Source organism: Rana temporaria, assembly GCF_905171775.1.
Source record: "Rana temporaria chromosome 1 unlocalized genomic scaffold, aRanTem1.1 chr1d, whole genome shotgun sequence".
In the NCBI taxonomy this organism is placed as follows: domain Eukaryota; kingdom Metazoa; phylum Chordata; class Amphibia; order Anura; family Ranidae; genus Rana; species Rana temporaria.
The window spans coordinates 246289-271863 of NW_024404402.1; the positions used below are offsets into that span (position 1 = coordinate 246289).

At 49.8% G+C, this 25575-nt stretch overlaps 1 protein-coding gene across 1 annotated transcript in view; it reads right to left on the reverse strand.

Annotated features, from left to right (window-relative positions):
* LOC120921525 (pepsin A-like) overlaps nt 1-24775 on the reverse strand; it is an 89179-nt gene extending 64404 nt beyond the window's left edge. The window contains exons 1-4 of the mRNA XM_040334016.1: nt 24669-24775; nt 17862-17976; nt 17636-17753; nt 8831-8949 (exon numbers count right to left, since the gene is read on the reverse strand). Coding sequence (XP_040189950.1) covers nt 8831-8949; nt 17636-17753; nt 17862-17976; nt 24669-24721 — 405 coding nt within the window. The 5' untranslated portion in view covers nt 24722-24775. The remainder of the gene's footprint in view (nt 1-8830; nt 8950-17635; nt 17754-17861; nt 17977-24668) is intronic.
* Between the last annotated feature and the right edge of the window lie 800 nt (nt 24776-25575).

The following is a 25575-nucleotide window of genomic DNA, read 5'->3' on the forward strand; positions in this document are numbered from 1 at the left end:
TCCACTTATCCTACCTGTACCATGTCATATGCCAGAGCTACACTTATCCCACCTGTACCATGTCATATGCCAGAGCTACACTTATCCTACCTGCACTGTGTCATATGCCAGAGCTCCACTTATCCCACCTGTACCATGTCATATGCCAGAGCTCTCCTTATCCCACCTGTACCATGTCATATGCCAGAGCTCCACTTATCCCACCTGTACCGTGTCATATGCCAGAGCTCCACTTATCCTACCTGTACCATGTCATATGCCAGAGCTCCACTTATCCTACCTGTACCATGTCATATGCCAGAGCTCCACTTATCCCACCTGTACCATGTCATATGCCAGAGCTCCACTTATCCTACCTGTACCATGTCATATGCCAGAGCTCCACTTATCCCACCTGTGCCATGTCATATGCCAGAGCTCCACTTATCCCACCTGTACCATGTCATATGCCAGAGCTCCACTTATCCCACCTGTACCATGTCATATGCCAGAGCTCCACTTATCCCACCTGTACCATGTCATATGCCAGAGATCCACTTATCCCACCTGTACCATGTCATATGCCAGAGCTCCACTTATCCTACCTGTACCATGTCATATGCCAGAGCTCCACTTATCCCACCTGTACCATGTCATATGCCAGAGCTCCACTTATCCCACCTGTACCTTGTCATATGCCAGAGCTCCACTTATCCCACCTGTACCGTGTCACATGCCAGAGCTCCACTTATCCTACCTGCACCATGTCATATGCCAGAGCTCCACTTATCCCACCTGTACCATGTCATATGCCAGAGCTCCACTTATCCTACCTGTACCATGTCATATGCCAGAGCTCCACTTATCCCACCTGTACCGTGTCACATGCCAGAGCTCCACTTATCCTACCTGCACCATGTCATATGCCAGAGCTCCACTTATCCCACCTGTACCATGTCATATGCCAGAGCTCCACTTATCCTACCTGTACCATGTCATATGCCAGAGCTCCACTTATCCTACCTGTACCATATCATATGCCAGAGCTCCACTTATCCTACCTGCACCATGTCATATGCCAGAGCTACACTTATCCTACCTGTACCATGTCATATGCCAGAGCTCCACTTATCCTACCTGTACCATGTCATATGCCAGAGCTCCACTTATCCTACCTGTACCATGTCATATGCCAGAGCTCCACTTATCCTACCTGTGCCATGTCATATGCCAGAGCTCCACTTATCCCACCTGTACCATGTCATATGCCAGAGCTCCACTTATCCTACCTGTACCATGTCATATGCCAGAGCTCCACTTATCCCACCTGTACCATGTCATATGCCAGAGCTCCACTTATCCTACCTGTACCATGTCATATGCCAGAGCTCCACTTATCCCACCTGTACCATGTCATATGCCAGAGCTCCACTTATCCTACCTGTACCATGTCATATGCCAGAGCTACACTTATCCTACCTGCACTGTGTCATATGCTAGAGCTCCACTTATCCTACCTGTACCATGTCATATGCCAGAGCTACACTTATCCCACCTGTACCATGTCATATGCCAGAGCTACACTTATCCTACCTGCACTGTGTCATATGCCAGAGCTCCACTTATCCCACCTGTACCATGTCATATGCCAGAGCTCTCCTTATCCCACCTGTACCATGTCATATGCCAGAGCTCCACTTATCCCACCTGTACCGTGTCATATGCCAGAGCTCCACTTATCCTACCTGTACCATGTCATATGCCAGAGCTCCACTTATCCTACCTGTACCATGTCATATGCCAGAGCTCCACTTATCCTACCTGTACCATATCATATGCCAGAGCTCCACTTATCCTACCTGCACCATGTCATATGCCAGAGCTACACTTATCCTACCTGTACCATGTCATATGCCAGAGCTCCACTTATCCTACCTGTACCATGTCATATGCCAGAGCTCCACTTATCCTACCTGTACCATGTCATATGCCAGAGCTCCACTTATCCTACCTGTGCCATGTCATATGCCAGAGCTCCACTTATCCCACCTGTACCATGTCATATGCCAGAGCTCCACTTATCCTACCTGTACCATGTCATATGCCAGAGCTCCACTTATCCTACCTGTACCATGTCATATGCCAGAGCTCCACTTATCCTACCTGTACCGTGTCATATGCCAGAGCTCCACTTATCCTACCTGCACTGTGTCATATGCTAGAGCTCCACTTATCCTACCTGTACCATGTCATATGCCAGAGCTCCACTTATCCCACCTGTACCATGTCATATGCCAGAGCTCCACTTATCCTACCTGTACCATGTCATATGCCAGAGCTCCACTTATCCTACCTGTACCATGTCATATGCCAGAGCTCCACTTATCCTACCTGTACCATGTCATATGCCAGAGCTCCACTTATCCCACCTGTGCCATGTCATATGCCAGAGCTCCACTTATCCCACCTGTACCATGTCATATGCCAGAGCTCCACTTATCCCACCTGTACCATGTCATATGCCAGAGCTCCACTTATCCTACCTGTACCATGTCATATGCCAGAGCTCCACTTATCCCACCTGTGCCATGTCATATGCCAGAGCTCCACTTATCCCACCTGTACCATGTCATATGCCAGAGATCCTCTTATCCTACCTGTACCATGTCATATGCCAGAGCTCCACTTATCCCACCTGTACCATGTCATATGCCAGAGCTCCACTTATCCCACCTGTACCATGTCATATGCCAGAGCTCTCCTTATCCCACCTGTACCATGTCATATGCCAGAACTCCACTTATCCCACCTGTACCATGTCATATGCCAGAGCTCCACTTATCCCACCTGTACCATGTCATATGCCAGAGATCCTCTTATCCTACCTGTACCATGTCATATGCCAGAGCTCTACTTATCCCACCTGTGCCATGTCATATGCCAGAGCTCCCCTTATCCTACCTGTACCATGTCATATGCCAGAGCTCCACTTATCCTACCTGTACCATGTCATATGCCAGAGCTCCACTTATCCCACCTGTGCCATGTCATATGCCAGAGCTCCACTTATCCTACCTGCACAATGTCATATGCCAGAGCTCCACTTATCCCACCTGTACCATGTCATATGCCAGAGCTCCACTTATCCTACCTGCACTGTGTCATATGCCAGAGCTCCACTTATCCTACCTGCACAATGTCATATGTCAGAGCTCCACTTATCCCACCTGTACCATGTCATATGCCAGAGCTCCACTTATCCTACCTGTACCATGTCATATGCCAGAGCTCCACTTATCCCACCTGTACCATGTCATATGCCAGAGCTCTCCTTATCCTACCTATACCATGTCATATGCCAGAGCTCCACTTATCCCACCTGTACCATGTCATATGCCAGAGCTCCACTTATCCTACCTGCACTGTGTCATATGCCAGAGCTCCACTTATCCCACCTGTACCATGTCATATGCCAGAGCTCCACTTATCCCACCTGTACCATGTCATATGCCAGAGCTCCACTTATCCCACCTGTACCATGTCATATGCCAGAGCTCCACTTATCCCACCTGTACCATGTCATATGCCAGAGCTCCACTTATCCTACCTGTACCATGTCATATGCCAGAGCTCCACTTATCCCACCTGTACCATGTCATATGCCAGAGCTCCACTTATCCTACCTGTACCATGTCATATGCCAGAGCTCCACTTATCCTACCTGTACCATGTCATATGCCAGAGCTCCACTTATCCCACCTGTACCGTGTCATATGCCAGAGCTCCACTTATCCTACCTGTACCATGTCATATGCCAGAGCTCCACTTATCCCACCTGTACCATGTCATATGCCAGAGCTCCACTTATCCCACCTGTACCATGTCATATGCCAGAGCTCCACTTATCCTACCTGTACCATGTCATATGCCAGAGCTCCACTTATCCTACCTGTACCATGTCATATGCCAGAGCTCCACTTATCCCACCTGTACCATGTCATATGCCAGAGCTCCACTTATCCCACCTGTACCATGTCATATGCCAGAGCTCCACTTATCCTACCTGTACCATGTCATATGCCAGAGCTCCACTTATCCCACCTGTACCGTGTCATATGCCAGAGCTCCACTTATCCTACCTGTACCATGTCATATGCCAGAGCTCCACTTATCCCACCTGTACCATGTCATATGCCAGAGCTCCACTTATCCCACCTGTACCATGTCATATGCCAGAGCTCCACTTATCCTACCTGCACTGTGTCATATGCTAGAGCTCCACTTATCCTACCTGTACCATGTCATATGCCAGAGCTACACTTATCCTACCTGTACCATGTCATATGCCAGAGCTCCACTTATCCTACCTGTACCATGTCATATGCCAGAGCTCCACTTATCCCACCTGTACCATGTCATATGCCAGAGCTCCACTTATCCCACCTGTGCCATGTCATATGCCAGAGCTCCACTTATCCCACCTGTACCGTGTCATATGCCAGAGCTCCACTTATCCTACCTGCACCGTGTCATATGCCAGAGCTCCACTTATCCTACCTGTACCATGTCACATGCCAGAGCTCCACTTATCCCACCTGTACCATGTCATATGCCAGAGCTCCACTTATCCCACCTGTACCATGTCATATGCCAGAGCTCCACTTATCCCACCTGTACCATGTCATATGCCAGAGCTCCACTTATCCCACCTGTACCGTGTCATATGCCAGAGCTCCACTTATCCCACCTGTACCATGTCATATGCCAGAGCTCCACTTATCCCACCTGTACCATGTCATATGCCAGAGCTCCACTTATCCCACCTGTACCATGTCATATGCCAGAGCTCCACTTATCCTACCTGTACCGTGTCATATGCCAGAGCTCCACTTATCCCACCTGTACCGTGTCATATGCCAGAGCTCCACTTATCCTACCTGCACCGTGTCATATGCCAGAGCTCCACTTATCCCACCTGTACCATGTCATATGCCAGAGCTCCACTTATCCCACCTGTACCATGTCATATGCCAGAGCTCCACTTATCCTACCTGTACCGTGTCATATGCCAGAGCTCCACTTATCCTACCTGTACCATGTCATATGCCAGAGCTCCACTTATCCCACCTGTACCATGTCATATGCCAGAGCTCCACTTATCCCACCTGTACCATGTCATATGCCAGAGCTCCACTTATCCTACCTGTACCGTGTCATATGCCAGAGCTCCACTTATCCTACCTGTACCATGTCATATGCCAGAGCTCCACTTATCCCACCTGTACCATGTCATATGCCAGAGCTCCACTTATCCCACCTGTACCATGTCATATGCCAGAGCTCCACTTATCCTACCTGCACTGTGTCATATGCTAGAGCTCCACTTATCCTACCTGTACCATGTCATATGCCAGAGCTACACTTATCCTACCTGTACCATGTCATATGCCAGAGCTCCACTTATCCTACCTGTACCATGTCATATGCCAGAGCTCCACTTATCCCACCTGTACCATGTCATATGCCAGAGCTCCACTTATCCCACCTGTACCATGTCATATGCCAGAGCTCCACTTATCCTACCTGTACCATGTCATATGCCAGAGCTCCACTTATCCCACCTGTACCATGTCATATGCCAGAACTCCACTTATCCTTCCTGTACCATGTCATATGCCAGAGCTCCACTTATCCTACCTGTACCATGTCATATGCCAGAGCTCCACTTATCCCACCTGTGCCATGTCATATGCCAGAGCTACACTTATCCCACCTGTACCATGTCATATGCCAGAGCTCCACTTATCCTACCTGTACCATGTCATATGCCAGAACTCCACTTATCCCACCTGTACCATGTCATATGCCAGAGCTCCACTTATCCCACCTGTACCATGTCATATGCCAGAGCTCCACTTATCCCACCTGTACCATGTCATATGCCAGAACTCCACTTATCCTACCTGTACCATGTCATATGCCAGAGCTCCACTTATCCTACCTGTACCATGTCATATGCCAGAGCTCCACTTATCCTACCTGTACCATGTCATATGCCAGAGCTCCACTTATCCCACCTGTACCATGTCATATGCCAGAGCTCCACTTATCCTACCTGTACCATGTCATATGCCAGAGCTCCACTTATCCTACCTGTACCATGTCATATGCCAGAGCTCCACTTATCCTACCTGTACCATGTCATATGCCAGAGCTCCACTTATCCCACCTGTACCATGTCATATGCCAGAGCTCCACTTATCCCACCTGTACCATGTCATATGCCAGAGCTCCACTTATCCTACCTGTACCATGTCATATGCCAGAACTCCACTTATCCTACCTGTACCATGTCATATGCCAGAGCTCCACTTATCCTACCTGTACCATGTCATATGCCAGAGCTCCACTTATCCCACCTGTACCGTGTCATATGCCAGAGCTCCACTTATCCCACCTGTACCATGTCATATGCCAGAGCTCCACTTATCCTACCTGTACCATGTCATATGCCAGAGCTCCACTTATCCCACCTGTACCATGTCATATGCCAGAGCTCCACTTATCCTACCTGTACCGTGTCATATGCCAGAGCTCTACTTATCCCACCTGTGCCATGTCATATGCCAGAGCTCCACTTATCCCACCTGTACCATGTCATATGCCAGAGCTCCACTTATCCTACCTGTACCGTGTCATATGCCAGAGCTCCACTTATCCTACCTGTACCATGTCATATGCCAGAGCTCCACTTATCCCACCTGTACCATGTCATATGCCAGAGCTCCACTTATCCCACCTGTACCGTGTCATATGCCAGAGCTCCACTTATCCTACCTGTGCCATGTCATATGCCAGAGCTCCACTTATCCTACCTGTACCATGTCATATGCCAGAGCTCCACTTATCCTACCTGTACCGTGTCATATGCCAGAGCTCCACTTATCCTACCTGTACCATGTCATATGCCAGAGCTCCCCTTATCCTACCTGTACCATGTCATATGCCAGAGATCCTCTTATCCCACCTGTACCATGTCATATGCCAGAGCTCCACTTATCCTACCTGCACCATGTCATATGCCAGAGCTACACTTATCCTACCTGTACCATGTCATATGCCAGAGCTCCACTTATCCTACCTGTACCATGTCATATGCCAGAGCTCCACTTATCCTACCTGTACCATGTCATATGCCAGAGCTCCACTTATCCTACCTGTACCATGTCATATGCCAGAGCTCCACTTATCCCACCTGTACCATGTCATATGCCAGAGCTCTCCTTATCCCACCTGTGCCATGTCATATGCCAGAGCTCCACTTATCCCACCTGTACCATGTCATATGCCAGAGCTCCACTTATCCCACCTGTACCATGTCATATGCCAGAGCTCCACTTATCCCACCTGTACCATGTCATATGCCAGAGCTCCACTTATCCCACCTGTACCATGTCATATGCCAGAACTCCACTTATCCCACCTGTGCCATGTCATATGCCAGAGCTACACTTATCCTACCTGTACCATATCATATGCCAGAGCTCCACTTATCCTACCTGTACCATGTCATATGCCAGAGCTCCACTTATCCCACCTGTGCCATGTCATATGCCAGAGCTCCACTTATCCCACCTGTACCATGTCATATGCCAGAGCTCCACTTATCCTACCTGTACCATGTCATATGCCAGAGCTCCACTTATCCCACCTGTACCATGTCATATGCCAGAGCTCCACTTATCCTACCTGTACCATGTCATATGCCAGAGCTCCACTTATCCCACCTGTACCGTGTCATATGCCAGAGCTCCACTTATCCCACCTGTACCATGTCATATGCCAGAGCTCCACTTATCCTACCTGTACCATGTCATATGCCAGAGCTCCACTTATCCCACCTGTACCATGTCATATGCCAGAACTCCACTTATCCTACCTGTGCCATGTCATATGCCAGAGCTCCACTTATCCCACCTGTACCATGTCATATGCCAGAGCTCCACTTATCCTACCTGTACCATGTCATATGCCAGAGCTACACTTATCCTACCTGTACCATGTCATATGCCAGAGCTCCACTTATCCCACCTGTACCATGTCATATGCCAGAGCTCCACTTATCCTACCTGTACCATGTCATATGCCAGAGCTACACTTATCCTACCTTTACCGTGTCATATGCCAGAACTCCACTTATCCTACCTGTACCATGTCATATGCCAGAGCTCCACTTATCCCACCTGTACCATGTCATATGCCAGAGCTCCACTTATCCCACCTGTACCATGTCATATGCCAGAGCTCCACTTATCCCACCTGTACCATGTCATATGCCAGAACTCCACTTATCCTACCTGTGCCATGTCATATGCCAGAGCTACACTTATCCCACCTGTACCATGTCATATGCCAGAGCTCCACTTATCCTACCTGTACCATGTCATATGCCAGAGCTACACTTATCCTACCTGTACCATGTCATATGCCAGAGCTCCACTTATCCTACCTGTACCATGTCATATGCCAGAGCTCCACTTATCCCACCTGTACCATGTCATATGCCAGAGCTCCACTTATCCTACCTGTACCATGTCATATGCCAGAGCTACACTTATCCTACCTTTACCGTGTCATATGCCAGAACTCCACTTATCCTACCTGTACCGTGTCATATGCCAGCGCTCCACTTATCTTGCCTGTACCATGTCATATGCCAGAGCTCCACTTATCCTACCTGTACCGTGTCATATGCCAGCGCTCCACTTATCTTGCCTGTACCATGTCATATGCCAGAGCTCCACTTATCCCACCTGTACCATGTCATATGCCAGAGCTCCACTTATCCTACCTGTACCGTGTCATATGCCAGCGCTCCACTTATCTTGCCTGTGCCGTAGGAGATGGAGACGATCTGATTGGATGGTTGGAAGCTGGAGGAAACGTGAGGATTAAACCTTTGATGATTTGCTGGAGGGAAAAAGACAAAACATTTATATACATGTCATAGGCGCACTTTATTTCGGTATGATGTGTCATTTACTATAACTGGCTTATTTTACCTCTCAAAGTAAAAAAGATCAATTGTTCTTGTTTATTAATCTGAACCTTTCATAAATATATACTGTATGTAGCCCCCTCCCAGTGTAGCGCAGGCTGCTAGGTAGGGGTTGATTGCTTAGGTCTGCTCAGGGTCTCACAGGCTGCTTCTGAGGATTCTAGAATTATAGTGGGAGGAAGAACAGTGTAGGCAGCCTGACTATTTATAAGTCTTCAGCCAATCCCTGGGAAGGTGTGCCCAGAAGGTGGTGGAAGAATCTATAAATAGACTGAGGCCTGGGGCAGAGAAGCAGAGTTTCTGTGTCCAGTCCTGCTGGAGAAGCCCCCTGTGCAGGAGGACTCTGCCCCAGGGGCTGATTTTTGGAAGGATTCATCAGGAAGACTAGCAAAGAGGGACCCGAGCTTCGGGCTTCCCTGTGCAAAATGAACTGCACAGAGAAGATAAGTATAACATGGTTGTAATTTTTATTAAACACGACTTTACAATCATTATAAGAGATGGAGTTGGACCTGTAGAGAGCCAGGAGGACGTTGGTGGGAGAGAGTCCATCTGTCCCAAGGTAGTGTGAGACGCCTTCGCCCTCACTAGGAAGAGCCTGGTGGATATTGGCGGCCAGTGACTTATCACTATCAGAGATCCTGAGGGACGTTCACTCTGGGGACTGCGCAGCCAGAAGCTAAGCAGTACTCAAGTTGTCCAGTTCTATGTGTTTTGGGGGTATCCCCTGCTCCCTATACCTATCCCAGTTTATCATTTCCATTAAAACCCCTAAAAGAACCCCTAGGCCTAGACTGTTTTTAAGCAAATAGAAGAATGAAGAAAATGCTGTGTGCCTGGCTGTGTGCGCTCTAAGTGGGGGAGGGGATTTAACCTATGGGTCCTACAGGGGTGCAGTACATCTAGTTTATACATGTGACAGACCTAGCCGGGACAGAGGCTTTTGCAGAGGACTGAATGCGAGCCTCTTGCCTTCCGATTATGTGCCAGGGCCTCTGTAGCGCTACCCCCTCAGGAGCCGCTGGTTGTTTTGGGATCTGCGTATTAAGTTACCTCTAATCGTTGTCTAGGGGTGATAGTAGTGAGTAGAGCAGTAAACGAATGTCCAATCAGCAGGATAGTTTTTCTGAATGCTTTATTTCACGGCCCAACACGACCATCATCAACATGAGATAGGACAGAAAAGGTTGATGAAGTAAAGAACTTTGCGGTATCAGGCTCAGATGAGAAAAGAGCAGTCCTGCTCTCAGTAGTAGTAGATACAGTTCATCGCCACTCCAGCCGGTGTGGGTGAAGTGCCCCCGGACAGACTCCTACCACGAGCCTGGCAGCCGAAGTGTCACTTTAAGGTTGCTTGGGAGAACAAGTCACTGCCACCGACTTGGCTCTGAATTTAAATAAGATGCCAGATGAGGCCTCTGCCACAGGCTCAATGCTGACAATGGTGAACAGCAGAGCAAATCGTCGCAGCCTTTCTCTTTGGGGTCACCGACTGACAGTGCCGAGGTTATCTGTCAGTCTTCGGTTACCCAGATCCCCGATGGTTCGTTCAAGCTTCTCAGACCACCTGCCTCCGGGTTCTCCTTGAGCCAAACCCCCCGGCACAGCACGCAGCTTAGGATCTCTTCAGTAAAGTTGGGGACCCAGTAAGTGACTGGTAGCATCAGTCGCTCCAGGCCATGAGAGCCCAGAGTCAGGAACTTCCGCGTTGCGCGCGACCCCAGGCAAGGTGTCCATCTGCTGTCCAGAGATGAGACCATTTCTCTGGACATACAGACTGACCCACAGGACAATCCAGAATTGGTGACAGCCAATTTTAACACAATCAGGAATGAGAGCAACATAACTCTCTCATTCTCCCACTAACTTTAGCGTAGTGCCTTTACAGAAAGTAAGGGGGCGCTACACCTCAAAACAGGAATGCGGTTGGGTTATCCCGGCAGACAGACCTGGAACCTTAAGACTATTTTTCCAACATCCACGAGTATACCCGTTCGGGGTCCCACTGTGGCTGTTGGACTGTTTCTCAGGGGGGGTATTGTCATGAACCTTGGAATACTGAAGTGTTTCTCCTTGAAATCTGTTACACAGTGGGGGGTCTTCTGCCCTGTCTTAAGGCCTAGGCCTCGTACACACGACTGTTTTCCTCGACAGAATCCATCAAGAAACTTGGTGGCAGAGCTTTTTTGCCTAGGAAAAGGGTTGTGTGTAAGTTTTTCATCAAGAAAACTGTCGTGGAACTCGACGAGAAAAAAAGAGAACAAGTTTTCTTTTTCCTCGTCAGGAGTCTCAATTTCCTCCGTCGTGTTTCTCGTCGGGCTGGTTTACGACGAGAAACACGATTGTGTGTATGCTAAGAAACCCGCGCATGCTCACAATAAAGTATGAGACGGGAGAAAAGTATCGTCCGTAATGGAGATCGCACATTCGTCACGCTGTAACAGACTGAAAAGTGCAAATCGTCTCTCACCAAACTTTTACTTAACACGCAGTAACACGAGATTAGCAAAAGCAGCCCCAAGGGTGGCGCCAGTGGAGTCGAACTTCCCCTTTATAGTGCCGTCGTACGTGTTGTACGTCACCGCACTTGAGAACGACGAGATTTGGTTTTGACAGTGTGTATGCAAAGAAAGCTTGTCAAGTTTCTCGACAAGCCTGACAAGAAACTCGTCGAGGAAAACGATGTTTGATTTACGATGAGTTCCTCGGTCGTGTGTACGAGGCCTAACCCCCCCCCCCCCCTCCAGACGGCTCCATGGTCTGGTAAAAAAGCATTGTTCTGTGTTTGACTGTTTCTGTACTTTAATTACCCCCTGGGGGGCTTCTGTCTCATTACACATATCAGCCCTCCTATGCAAGCTATCGGACCAATCCCTGATGACCCTGTTTCAAGTCCTCATTTGCATGGCCAAGAGGACCTAATTGAGAACTACAATGTACTTTATAATTGACCAATAGGAAAGCGGTTGTTGGGGGCAGGGTGTTCAAACTGCTGTATAAAAGTGTGTTGTGTGCATCCAATAAAAGAGCCTCCTGTTTGAACTTTACATACAGCCTGCCTGGTGTGTGTTCTGAGATATTACAAATGGATTTCAAACGGTACAGAGCTGTAGTTCGAATCCCGGAGCATCAGATGCTGCGATCTGCAATCTGATCCAATAGTAGCAGAGGAGTGTCGGGAGAGTGGAACCGAGCGAGCAAAGGTCTCGTTACATTACATATCACAGATTGCCTGGCATGGCAAGCAGAAGAAGAAGTCATACAATGTCCCCAGAGGATAAAGGTCACCTATGGAGATTTTTAAGGGTAAAAGTTTGTCACCATTCCACGAGCGGGCGCAACTGTAACGGACCTATGCATGCTGCCTGGACATCGATAATCTTCATGCAGGGAGGACTACAAGGAACTGCATGGCTTGTCACAATTGGATGTACCACATTGTATTCTGAGCTCAAAGGGTTAATTGGACAAGGGTCTCTTTCACTGCTGAATGCTAATGTACCCTTTGCATAGCTAATGAACTCTCGTTTGTGTAGGTAACAGCCTCCTGTGAGGTGTATGCTGATGGGGATTATGTGTGAGTGATAATTGTTTTAAAGGTTAATTGAATTCTATTGTCTGATCAAGCAAAGTTTAGGAGCCAAAACGTCTAGCGACTGATTGGCTCAAGGGAATGTCATTATTTCAAAGTATGTGTATTGAAGCCCCCCTCGGTGGGGGGGGGGTGTCATTTGTTTCTGTACAGTTTGTAACCAGATATAAGGAGGTAAAATGTGGCATTAAAAGTCAGTCTGCTTGACCCTTCAAATGTAGCCTCGTCTCATTCATAAAAGGGCGTTGGATGGGATATACCGGCGGTACCTGCATATCATAACTTGTCAGCAAAAAGGACGTCTCCAACGGCCGATACCCCTCACTACCAGTGGGTAGCCGTTACATTGGTTGGCAGCGGTGGGATGGTCCTTTTATCCAAAGAGCAAGTTCTGAATGGAGTCGCAGTACGCCAGGCTGAAAAGATCCACACTAAAAGATCTATTGGAGAGTCGTGGTAAGAGCGCCAGCAACAGACCACGGAGGGAGCTGATAGCTGACCTGCTGGAGCTGGACGAAATGGATGGATCCATGGAAGGAACGGAGCCCCTTGCACCGGTCAGCGAGGAAGATGTAATTACTGGGATTGTACAGCGGAGATTATCCTTGTATCCAGAAACGTCCGTGGAACTAATCAACCAGCTGTTCCGGGAAGCAAGGGAGGAGATACAAACGAAGAGGGGACAAGAACTGGAACTGGTAAGAGCGAGACAGCCCATTACACCTGCAGTTCCTACCCCCCCACCTGCTGCTACAGGAAAGAAAATACCGTTCACTGCATTTAAAGCTTTTGTAGAAAGTGAAGAGGAAATCGATGGATATTTGGCGGACTTTGAGAGGCAGTGCTCACTACACCAGGTACCACCAGACTAATGGGTCACTATTTTGTCGGGGAAATTGTCGGGCAAAGCCAATGAAGCCTTTCGGGCTCTCGCTCCAGAGGATATTTTACAATACCAGCAAGTTAAAAAGGCGCTGCTAACCCGATACGCCGTAACTCCAGAAGCCTACCGCCGGCGCTTCCGGGAGTCCAAGATGAAGGCTGTGGACTCCCACATGGAATGGGCAAACCAGTTACAAAGGGTGGCATCCCATTGGGTCCAAGGGTGCAAGGCCAACACCGGGGAGGAAGTATTACAGCTGTTCCTAATGGAACATTTCTTCCAAGACCTGGCCGCAGACATACAAGACTGGGTACGAGATCGCCGTCCCGCTAACTTAAACGAGGCGGCTCGGCTAGCAGATGAGTACGCGGAAACAAGGAGAGTAAGCCAGAGTACTACACGGCTGGCTCATAAGGTGGAACCGCGTACTCCAACCGTCACCCCACGCCCAGAGTTTCGGGCTCCAGTCCCACCAGGACCACCACGTCCTCAGGGGCCTAACAACTACCCCCGGGATTCGTCTAGGGTGACGTGCCATCACTGCAGCAACACGGGACATATTGCTCATTATTGCCCTCTAAGAGCTACAAATAACAACTGGAGACGTACAACACCCAACACAGAGGTCACTCCATCACGTCCCTCTGCGGCCCACTGCCTGGAGACCGAGGGGGGCCCGGAGGAATGTCTGGGAATTTTGTATGAGGCAGACCCAATACAAGCTGCCTCTCCAGATAACCGTCAGCATCACCGTCAGGAGGTACGGGTGAATGGACAAGTAGCACAAGGCTTAAGAGATACCGGGCCACTATCACTCTGGTTCAAAAACATCTGGTAAAGCCAGAGAACGTGCCCACTCGCACAGTTGCCGTCCGGGTCGCAGGGGGCGCTGTATTCCGCTTACCCACCGCCCAGGTGCACTTAGACTGGGGAGTCGGGTCAGGAAAGACCACAGTTGGTATCATGGACAACCTACCGGCCGAGGTTGTGCTGGGCAACGACATTGGCCCTCTGACTTCGGCGTATCTACCTACACCTGATGCAGCTTGCCCCGTGACCACCCGCTCACAGACCCGTATCACAGATGATCCTACAACAGGCCAGGAGACCCAGGTAAGCCAAGAACCGACATGTAACCCCACTATGGTAGAGAGACCCATAGCTTGGGACACCCCAGAGGAATTTGGGAAGGAAACTAGGGAGGACTCCACCCTTCAAAAGTATCGAGAATTAGCAGACAGTAGAGGGGATGAGCGGGAACGTTTTATATGGGAGGGTGACAGGTTATACAGATTGACTGAAGGCAGAAAGAGAGGCGGTGTCCCTTCGCAAAAGCACCAACTAGTGGTACCCAGAAAGTACCGGTTGGAACTTCTCCGAATCGGCCACGACATTCCGTTGGCAGGGCACCTAGGGGGTAACCGCACCACCTACAGGATCACCCAGACTTTCTTTTGGCCGGGGATCTCGAAGGATGTGCGACGTTACTGCAGCACCTGTGACGTATGCCAACGGGTAGGAAAAAGAGGGGACCACCCTAAGGCTCGACTGTCACCTATGCCCGTGATCGAGGAACCGTTTAGCAGGGTAGCAGTCGACCTAGTGGGACCTCTACCTAACCCCAGTCCCTCGGGTAAGAAATATATTCTTACCGTAGTAGACTATGCTACCCGCTACCCGGAGGCCGTCGCTCTGATGAATATTCAGGCGGACACTGTTGCCAGTGCGCTCGTCGGGATATTCACCCGAGTGGGGTTCCCTCAGGAAATCCTGTCCGACCGAGGGACCCAGTTTACTGCAGACCTAACCCAACAGTTATGGAAGGTCTGCGGTATTAAGACCCTGCTTAGTTCACCGTACCACCCTCAGACCAACAGTCTCTGTGAACGCTTTAATGGTACCCTCAAGCAATTGCTGCGGACCTTTACGGCGGGTGATGTTCGCCTAGGATGTGTGTTTCTTGTGCTGTCTGTTTTGTATGTACAAAAATTTCAAAATAAAAATGTACCTTTAAAAAAAAAAATGGGTCAGTAGGGGTTTATCCAGACTACAAGGGTCATGGGTTTGCTTGGGAGCGGGAGAGAGGCTTAAGGGGATTTTGTTTTGTATGCTGGATTGAAGGTCACACACACCTGACCCCTGCACTCTGGACACTGGGTTATTCTTTCCATACTTTGACCTCTGCATTCCCTTGGTTACATACTCCAGAGTCCTGCATTCTGTATTTCTTAGCCCTGCACTCTGGATACCAGGTGATAAATGACATTATCTGACCCCTCCACTCTGTGTATTATGTGCCCTAAACCTGGCACTCTGTGCATTACACACTCCTGACTCTTGTGCTCCATGCATCCAAACACCTGACCCCTGCACTCTGTGTGTTACACCCCTCTGACACCTGAAATCTGAATACTGGGTAGTGCATTACATTCTTTAATGCCTGAGCCCTGTATTACATATTCCTAAACTATGTTACATGCTTCTGACCCCTGCACTCTACATATTACACACTCCTGACTGTTGGACCCAATATACTCTACTGTACATTACATACTCCTTACCCTGCTCTCTGGATACCTGAGGGTCCATGACATAATCTGACCCCTGCACTCTACATATTGCATAAACCTGACTGCTGCACCCAATATACTCTACTGTACATTACATACTCCTTACACCTGGCCATCCATGACACAATCGAACCCCTGCACGTGCACCCACAGACCAACGTGCGCCCACAGACCAACGTGCGCCCGCTGACCAATGTGCACCCGCTGATCAACGTGCACTCGCAGACCAACGTGCACCCGCTGGTGCTGGATGGAAAACCTGAACTAACCGCAGGGAAAAAGACAGAGAAAAGATGAGTGGCCCGCGTGCCACTGAAGATGAATGGCTAGCTTGGTGCCACTGTGTGTCTGTGTGGCTGATTGTTTGTCACTGAGGTGTGTTTGCAAGTTTAGTTTGTATTCGGGTTTGCACGTGGTGCTTGCTGCAAGGTGTTTTATACTACTGCAGACAATATTGTGTGGTTGCAAGGGTGTCAGTGAGTGTCAGGTTGCTGGGACGATATTGTGTGGTTGCAGGGGCCTCGATGAGTATGAAGGTTTGTTTTGAGTCGGCATTGCGTGGTTGCAAGGGTCTCAGTCTGGTTTGCTGAGACGGTATTGCGTGGTTGCAAGGGGGGAAGAATCGGCCCAGTGACGTGAAGTACCGCACACTGAACCGACAAAGAGCATGTGTGAGAGGGATGCCTAAATTCCCTCCGGGCTCCTCCCATAAACTCAGGCCACCATACTGGCCTTCTCATATATACTATGGGCCAGATTCACGTAGGAGATACGACGGCGTATCTCCATATACGCCGTCGTATCTCTGAGTGGGAGGCGTCGTATCCTGGCGCCTGATTCAAAGAATCAGATACGCCAGAATTTCCGCTAGGTGGCGCTTCCGTTGAATTACGCAAGGAATTTGTAAATTAGGTAGATACGCCGATTCAGAAACGTACGTCCGCCCGGCGCATTTTTTTACGTTGTTTACGTTAGGCTTTTTCCGACATAAAGTTACCCCTGCTATATGAGGCGTAACCTATGTTAAGTATGGACGTCGTTCCCGCGTCGGATTTTGAAAATTTTACGTTGTTTACGTAAGTCGTCCGTGAATGGGGCTGTGCGTAATTTACGTTCACGTCGAAAGCATTGGCTTTTTGCCGGTTAATTTGGAGCATGTGCTCTGGGTTACTTTCACGGATGGCGCATGCGCCGTTAGTCAAAAACGTCATTTACGTGGGGTCATGTTTTATTTACATAAAACACGCCCACCTCTTCACAATTTGAATTAGGCACACTTACGCTGGCAGATTTACGCTAGGCCGCCGTAACTTAGGGCGCAGGTTCTTGGTGAATACAGAACCTGCCTCACTAAGTTACGGCGGCGTAGCGTATCTGAGATAAATAAGCCGATCTACGTGAATCTACCCCTATCAGACTGCAGCACATAGAACTCATTTCTGTCACATTATTTCAAGCAGAACAAATGAAAGGAAGTCCAGGAAAGAGGAAGATGAGAGGAAAGATGGAGGATCTTCTATATTTCCATATCTGGGGTCACCAGACGGACTTACTGCAGGCGTCACTGGAGCAGGAGACGGAGGGAACCCACAGATCCGCAGATCCTGTGTCAAACACAACCGAGAAGTCTTGGGGGGGAGTTCCAATGGAAATGGTGCCAAAGTATTCATTCTGTTTATTAGAGAGAAGGAGAGATTCCATTATTTTCATGTCTATTATCCTGAAAATAATAGAGAATTGTCATGTTCCTCACTCTGGTTAGATAAAGCCAACACTCACATCCATATAGTCCACTAAAGGCTCCCTGGCTGCGTCCTGCAGGACTGCGGAATATTGGAGAAGTCCATGTTCCAGTAATGTCCTCCTGATGGATTTCCCTCTGCTCAGGGGGACCCTGAAATGGAGAGAAGGAGGTCCACATGACAACAGAACACATATTATTGGTCTGTAAATGGCGCCAACAATGCAGGCAAAGCTTTACATACTGTACATGTACATCAGCCCCTCACCCAAGGAGCTTACAATCTAAGTTCCTATATCACATACACATACTAAAGCGGTCTTCGGTCTCTGCAGCCCTGGAGCTTCACTGTCTACAGACTCTGTACAGAAATCTAGATAAATCCCTCCGGGGGGTGAACTGCAATCATTGTGTGTCCCCCAAATCAGAATGGACAATTTACCAACTATGACATCATCACTGATATTTACTATCATTAGTAAATCAGTGAGTGTAGCTGTGCCAGCACATTAGAGTGTAAGCTCCTCTGTACAGAGACTGATCAGTGATCTCTGTACAGCCCTGCGGTATATGCCAGAGCTTTATAAACCTATAATAATAGTGTGTGACTGTGGGGGAGGGGACATTAGAGTGTAAGCTCCTCTGTACAGAGACTGATGTGACTGTGGGGGGGACATTAGAGTGTAAGCTCCTCTGTACAGAGACTGATGTGACTGTGGGGGGGAGGGGACATTAGAGTGTAAGCTCCTCTGTACAGAGACTGATGTGATGTGTGGGGGAGGGGACATTAGAGTGTAAGCTCCTCTGTACAGAGACTGATGTGATGTGGGGGGGGAGGGGACATTAGAGTGTAAGCTCCTCTGTACAGAGACTGATGTGATGTGGGGGGGAGGGGACATTAGAGTGTAAGCTCCTCTGTACAGAGACTGATGTGACTGTGGGGGGAGGGGACATTAGAGTGTAAGCTCCTCTGTACAGAGACTGATGTTACTGTGGGGAGAGGGGACATTAGAGTGTAAGCTCCTCTGTACAGAGACTGATGTGACTGTGGGGGGGACATTAGAGTGTAAGCTCCTCTGTACAGAGACTGATGTGACTGTGGGGGGAGGGGACATTAGAGTGTAAGCTCCTCTGTACAGAGACTGATGTGACTGTGGGGGGAGGGGACATTAGAGTGTAAGCTCCTCTGTACAGAGACTGATGTGACTGTGGGGGGAGGGGACATTAGAGTGTAAGCTCCTCTGTACAGAGACTGATGTGACTGTGGGGGGGGAGGGGACATTAGAGTGTAAGCTCCTCTGTACAGAGACTGATGTGATGTGGGGGGAGGGGACATTAGAGTGTAAGCTCCTCTGTACAGAGACTGATGTGATGTGGGGGGGGGAGGGGACATTAGAGTGTAAGCTCCTCTGTACAGAGACTGATGTGATGTGGGGGAGGGGACATTAGAGTGTAAGCTCCTCTGTACAGAGACTGATGTGACTGTGGGGGGGAGGGGACATTAGAGTGTAAGCTCCTCTGTACAGAGACTGATGTGGGGGGAGGGGACATTAGAGTGTAAGCTCCTCTGTACAGAGACTGATGTGACTGTGGGAGGAGAGGGGACATTAGAGTGTAAGCTCCTCTGTACAGAGACTGATGTGACTGTGGGGGGGAGGGGACATTAGAGTGTAAGCTCCTCTGTACAGAGACTGATGTGACTGTGGGAGAGGGGACATTAGAGTGTAAGCTCCTCTGTACAGAGACTGATGTGATGTGGGGGGGAGGGGACATTAGAGTGTAAGCTCCTCTGTACAGAGACTGATGTGATGTGGGGGGAGGGGACATTAGAGTGTAAGCTCCTCTGTACAGAGATTGATGTGATGTGGGGGGGAGGGGACATTAGAGTGTAAGCTCCTCTGTACAGAGACTGATGTGATGTGGGGGGGGAGGGGACATTAGAGTGTAAGCTCCTCTGTACAGAGACTGATGTGATGTGGGGGGGAGGGGACATTAGAGTGTAAGCTCCTCTGTACAGAGACTGATGTGACTGTGGGGGGGAGGGGACATTAGAGTGTAAGCTCCTCTGTACAGAGACTGATGTGATGTGGGGGGAGGGGACATTAGAGTGTAAGCTCCTCTGTACAGAGACTGATGTGATGTGGGGGGAGGGGACATTAGAGTGTAAGCTCCTCTGTACAGAGACTGATGTGACTGTAGGGGGGAGGGGACATTAGAGTGTAAGCTCCTCTGTACAGAGACTGATGTGATGTGGGGGGGGAGGGGACATTAGAGTGTAAGCTCCTCTGTACAGAGACTGATGTGATGTGGGGGGGGGAGGGGACATTAGAGTGTAAGCTCCTCTGTACAGAGACTGATGTGATGTGGGGGGGGAGGGGACATTAGAGTGTAAGCTCCTCTGTACAGAGACTGATGTTACTGTGGGGGGAGGGGAAATTAGAGTGTAAGCTCCTCTGTACAGAGACTGATGTGATGTGGGGGGGGAGGGGACATTAGAGTGTAAGCTCCTCTGTACAGAGACTGATGTGACTGTGGGGGGGAGGGGACATTAGAGTGTAAGCTCCTCTGTACAGAGACTGATGTGATGTGTGGGGGGGAGGGGACATTAGAGTGTAAGCTCCTCTGTACAGAGACTGATGTGATGTGGGGGAGGGGACATTAGAGTGTAAGCTCCTCTGTACAGAGACTGATGTGATGTGGGGGAGGGGACATTAGAGTGTAAGCTCCTCTGTACAGAGACTGATGTGATGTGTGGGGGGAGGGGACATTAGAGTGTAAGCTCCTCTGTACAGAGACTGATGTGATGTGGGGGGGGGAGGGGACATTAGAGTGTAAGCTCCTCTGTACAGAGACTGATGTGATGTGGGGGAGGGGACATTAGAGTGTAAGCTCCTCTGTACAGAGACTGATGTGATGTGGGGGGAGGGGACATTAGAGTGTAAGCTCCTCTGTACAGAGACTGATGTGATGTGGGGGGAGGGGACATTAGAGTGTAAGCTCCTCTGTACAGAGACTGATGTGATGTGGGGGGGAGGGGACATTAGAGTGTAAGCTCCTCTGTACAGAGACTGATGTGATGTGGGGGGGGGGAGACATTAGAGTGTAAGCTCCTCTGTACAGAGACTGATGTGATGTGGGGGGGGGGGACATTAGAGTGTAAGCTCCTCTGTACAGAGACTGATGTGATGTGGGGGGGGGGGAGGGGACATTAGAGTGTAAGCTCCTCTGTACAGAGACTGATGTGATGTGGGGGGGGGGACATTAGAGTGTAAGCTCCTCTGTACAGAGACTGATGTGATGTGGGGGAGGGGACATTAGAGTGTAAGCTCCTCTGTATAGAGACTGATGTGACTGTGGGGGGGGGACATTAGAGTGTAAGCTCCTCTGTACAGAGACTGATGTGACTGTGGGGGGGGGACATTAGAGTGTAAGCTCCTCTGTACAGAGACTGATGTGACTGTGGGGTGGAGGGGACATTAGAGTGTAAGCTCCTCTGTACAGAGACTGATGTGATGTGGGGGGAGGGGACATTAGAGTGTAAGCTCCTCTGTACAGAGACTGATGTGATGTGGGGGGAGGGGACATTAGAGTGTAAGCTCCTCTGTACAGAGACTGATGTGATGTGGGGGGAGGGGACATTAGAGTGTAAGCTCCTCTGTACAGAGACTGATGTGATGGGGGGGGGAGGGGACATTAGAGTGTAAGCTCCTCTGTACAGAGACTGATGTGATGTGGGGGGAGGGGACATTAGAGTGTAAGCTCCTCTGTACAGAGACTGATGTGATGTGGGGAGGGGGAGGGGACATTAGAGTGTAAGCTCCTCTGTACAGAGACTGATGTGACTGTGGGGGGAGGGGACATTAGAGTGTAAGCTCCTCTGTACAGAGACTGATGTGACTGTGGGGGGGAGGGGACATTAGAGTGTAAGCTCCTCTGTACAGAGACTGATGTGATGTGGGGGGAGGGGACATTAGAGTGTAAGCTCCTCTGTACAGAGACTGATGTGATGGGGGGGGAGGGGACATTAGAGTGTAAGCTCCTCTGTACAGAGACTGATGTGATGTGGGGGGGAGGGGACATTAGAGTGTAAGCTCCTCTGTACAGAGACTGATGTGATGTGTGGGGGGAGGGGACATTAGAGTGTAAGCTCCTCTGTACAGAGACTGATGTGATGTGTGGGGAGGGGACATTAGAGTGTAAGCTCCTCTGTACAGAGACTGATGTGATGTGGGGGGGAGGGGACATTAGAGTGTAAGCTCCTCTGTACAGAGACTGATGTGATGTGGGGGGGAGGGGACATTAGAGTGTAAGCTCCTCTGTACAGAGACTGATGTGATGTGGGGGGAGGGGACATTAGAGTGTAAGCTCCTCTGTACAGAGACTGATGTGACTGTGGGGGGGAGGGGACATTAGAATGTAAGCTCCTCTGTACAGAGACTGATGTGATGTGGGGGAGGGGACATTAGAGTGTAAGCTCCTCTGTACAGAGACTGATGTGATGGGGGGGGGGAGGGGACATTAGAGTGTAAGCTCCTCTGTACAGAGACTGATGTGATGGGGGGGGAGGGGACATTAGAGTGTAAGCTCCTCTGTACAGAGACTGATGTGATGTGGGGAGGGGAGGGGACATTAGAGTGTAAGCTCCTCTGTACAGAGACTGATGTGACTGTGGGGGGAGGGGACATTAGAGTGTAAGCTCCTCTGTACAGAGACTGATGTGATGTGGGGGGGGGAGGGGACATTAGAGTGTAAGCTCCTCTGTACAGAGACTGATGTGATGTGGGGAGAGGGGACATTAGAGTGTAAGCTCCTCTGTACAGAGACTGATGTGATGTGTGGGGGGGAGGGGACATTAGAGTGTAAGCTCCTCTGTACAGAGACTGATGTGACTGTGGGAGAGGGGACATTAGAGTGTAAGCTCCTCTGTACAGAGACTGATGTGATGTGTGGGGGGAGGGGACATTAGAGTGTAAGCTCCTCTGTACAGAGACTGATGTGACTGTGGGGGGGGGACATTAGAGTGTAAGCTCCTCTGTACAGAGACTGATGTGATGTGGGGGGGGAGGGGACATTAGAGTGTAAGCTCCTCTGTACAGAGACTGATGTTACTGTGGGGGGAGGGGAAATTAGAGTGTAAGCTCCTCTGTACAGAGACTGATGTGATGTGACGGGGGGGGGGACATTAGAGTGTAAGCTCCTCTGTACAGAGACTGATGTGACTGTGGGAGAGGGGACATTAGAGTGTAAGCTCCTCTGTACAGAGACTGATGTGATGTGGGGGGAGGGGACATTAGAGTGTAAGCTCCTCTGTACAGAGACTGATGTGATGTGGGGGGGAGGGGACATTAGAGTGTAAGCTCCTCTGTACAGAGACTGATGTGATGTGGGGGGGAGGGGACATTAGAGTGTAAGCTCCTCTGTACAGAGACTGATGTGATGTGGGGGGAGGGGACATTAGAGTGTAAGCTCCTCTGTACAGAGACTGATGTGATGTGTGGGGGAGGGGACATTAGAGTGTAAGCTCCTCTGTACAGAGACTGATGTGATGTGTGGGGGGGAGGGGACATTAGAGTGTAAGCTCCTCTGTACAGAGACTGATGTGATGTGTGGGGGGAGGGGACATTAGAGTGTAAGCTCCTCTGTACAGAGACTGATGTGACTGTGGGGGGGGGACATTAGAGTGTAAGCTCCTCTGTACAGAGACTGATGTGACTGTGGGAGAGGGGACATTAGAGTGTAAGCTCCTCTGTACAGAGACTGAAGTGACTGTGGGGGAGGGGACATTAGAGTGTAAGCTCCTCTGTACAGAGACTGATGTTACTGTGGGGGGGAGGGGACATTAGAGTGTAAGCTCCTCTGTACAGAGACTGATGTGACTGTGGGGGGGGGGGAGGGGACATTAGAGTGTAAGCTCCTCTGTACAGAGACTGATGTGATGTGGGGGGGAGGGGACATTAGAGTGTAAGCTCCTCTGTACAGAGACTGATGTGATGTGGGGGGGGAGGGGACATTAGAGTGTAAGCTCCTCTGTACAGAGACTGATGTGACTGTGGGGGGGAGGGGACATTAGAGTGTAAGCTCCTCTGTACAGAGACAGATGTGATGTGGGGGGGGGAGGGGACATTAGAGTGTAAGCTCCTCTGTACAGAGACTGATGTGATGTGGGGGGAGGGGACATTGGAGTGTCAGCTCCTCTGTACAGAGACTGATGTGATGTGTGGGGGGAGGGGACATTAGAGTGTAAGCTCCTCTGTACAGAGACTGATGTGACTGTGGGAGAGGGGACATTAGAGTGTAAGCTCCTCTGTACAGAGACTGATGTGATGTGTGGGGGAGGGGACATTAGAGTGTAAGCTCCTCTGTACAGAGACTGATGTGATGTGTGGGGGGAGGGGACATTGGAGTGTCAGCTCCTCTGTACAGAGACTGATGTGATGTGGGGGGGAGGGGACATTAGAGTGTAAGCTCCTCTGTACAGAGACTGATGTGATGTGTGGGAGAGGGGACATTAGAGTGTAAGCTCCTCTGTACAGAGACTGATGTGACTGTGGGAGAGGGGACATTAGAGTGTAAGCTCCTCTGTACAGAGACTGATGTGATGTGTGGGGGGAGGGGACATTGGAGTGTCAGCTCCTCTGTACAGAGACTGTCACTATACAGCACTGTGGTATATTTCAGAGCTATATATATATATGTATAATAATAGTGTGCGAGTGTGGGGGAGGGGACATTAGAGTGTCAGCTCCTCTATATACATCATAATGATATAGAAAGCCTGTCTATATGTACTGATCCAATGCTGATAATCAGAGGAGGTTCTGGAACTTGTAGTACATGAGACTTACCTGAGTAGAGCCTGAGACAGGGCGGCAGTTAGAAGAAGGAGTAGTAGTCTCATGGTGTGTGAGATGGAAGAATGAGGTGGGTGACGACATTGGCAGCGAGTTATAAATGCTCTTGTTTGCTGTGTGCTGGGTACATAGACTCACCTTCCTCTGCTCCTACCTGGAAACATTCCTGTAAAAAAGAGGAGCTCAGCTATGGAGGATGGAGGAGATCAGTTATGGGGGATGGAGGACCTCAGTTATGGGGGATGTAGGAGCTCAGTTATGGGGGGTGGAGGAGCTCAGTTATGGGGGACCTCAGTTATGGGGGATGGAGGAGCTCAGCTATGGGGGACCTCAGTTATGGGGGATGGAGGAGCTCAGTTATGGAGGAGCTCAGTTATGGGGAATGGAGGAGCTCAGCTATGGGGGATGGAGGACCTCAGTTATGGAGGATGGAGGAGCTCAGTTATGGGGGATGTAGGAGCTCAGTTATGGGGGATGGAGGAGCTCAGTTATGGTGGATGGAGGAGCTCAGTTATGGGGGATGGAGGAGCTCAGCTATGGAGGATGGAGGAGATCAGTTATGGGGGATGGAGGAGCTCAGTTATGGGGGATGGGGGAGCTCAGTTATGGGGGATGGAGGAGCTCAGCTATGGAGGATGGAGGAGATCAGTTATGGGGGATGGAGGAGCTCAGTTATGGAGGATATAAGTTATGAAGGATGGAGGAGATCAGTTATGGGGGATGGAGGAGATCAGTTTTTGGGGATGGAGGAGATCAGTTATGGGGGATGGAGGAGCTCAGTTATGGGGGATGGAGGAGCTCAGTTATGGAGGAGCTCAGTTATGGGGGATGGAGGAGCTCAGTTATGGAGGATCTCAGTTATGGGGGATGGAGGAGCTCAGTTATGGAGGATGGAGGAGCT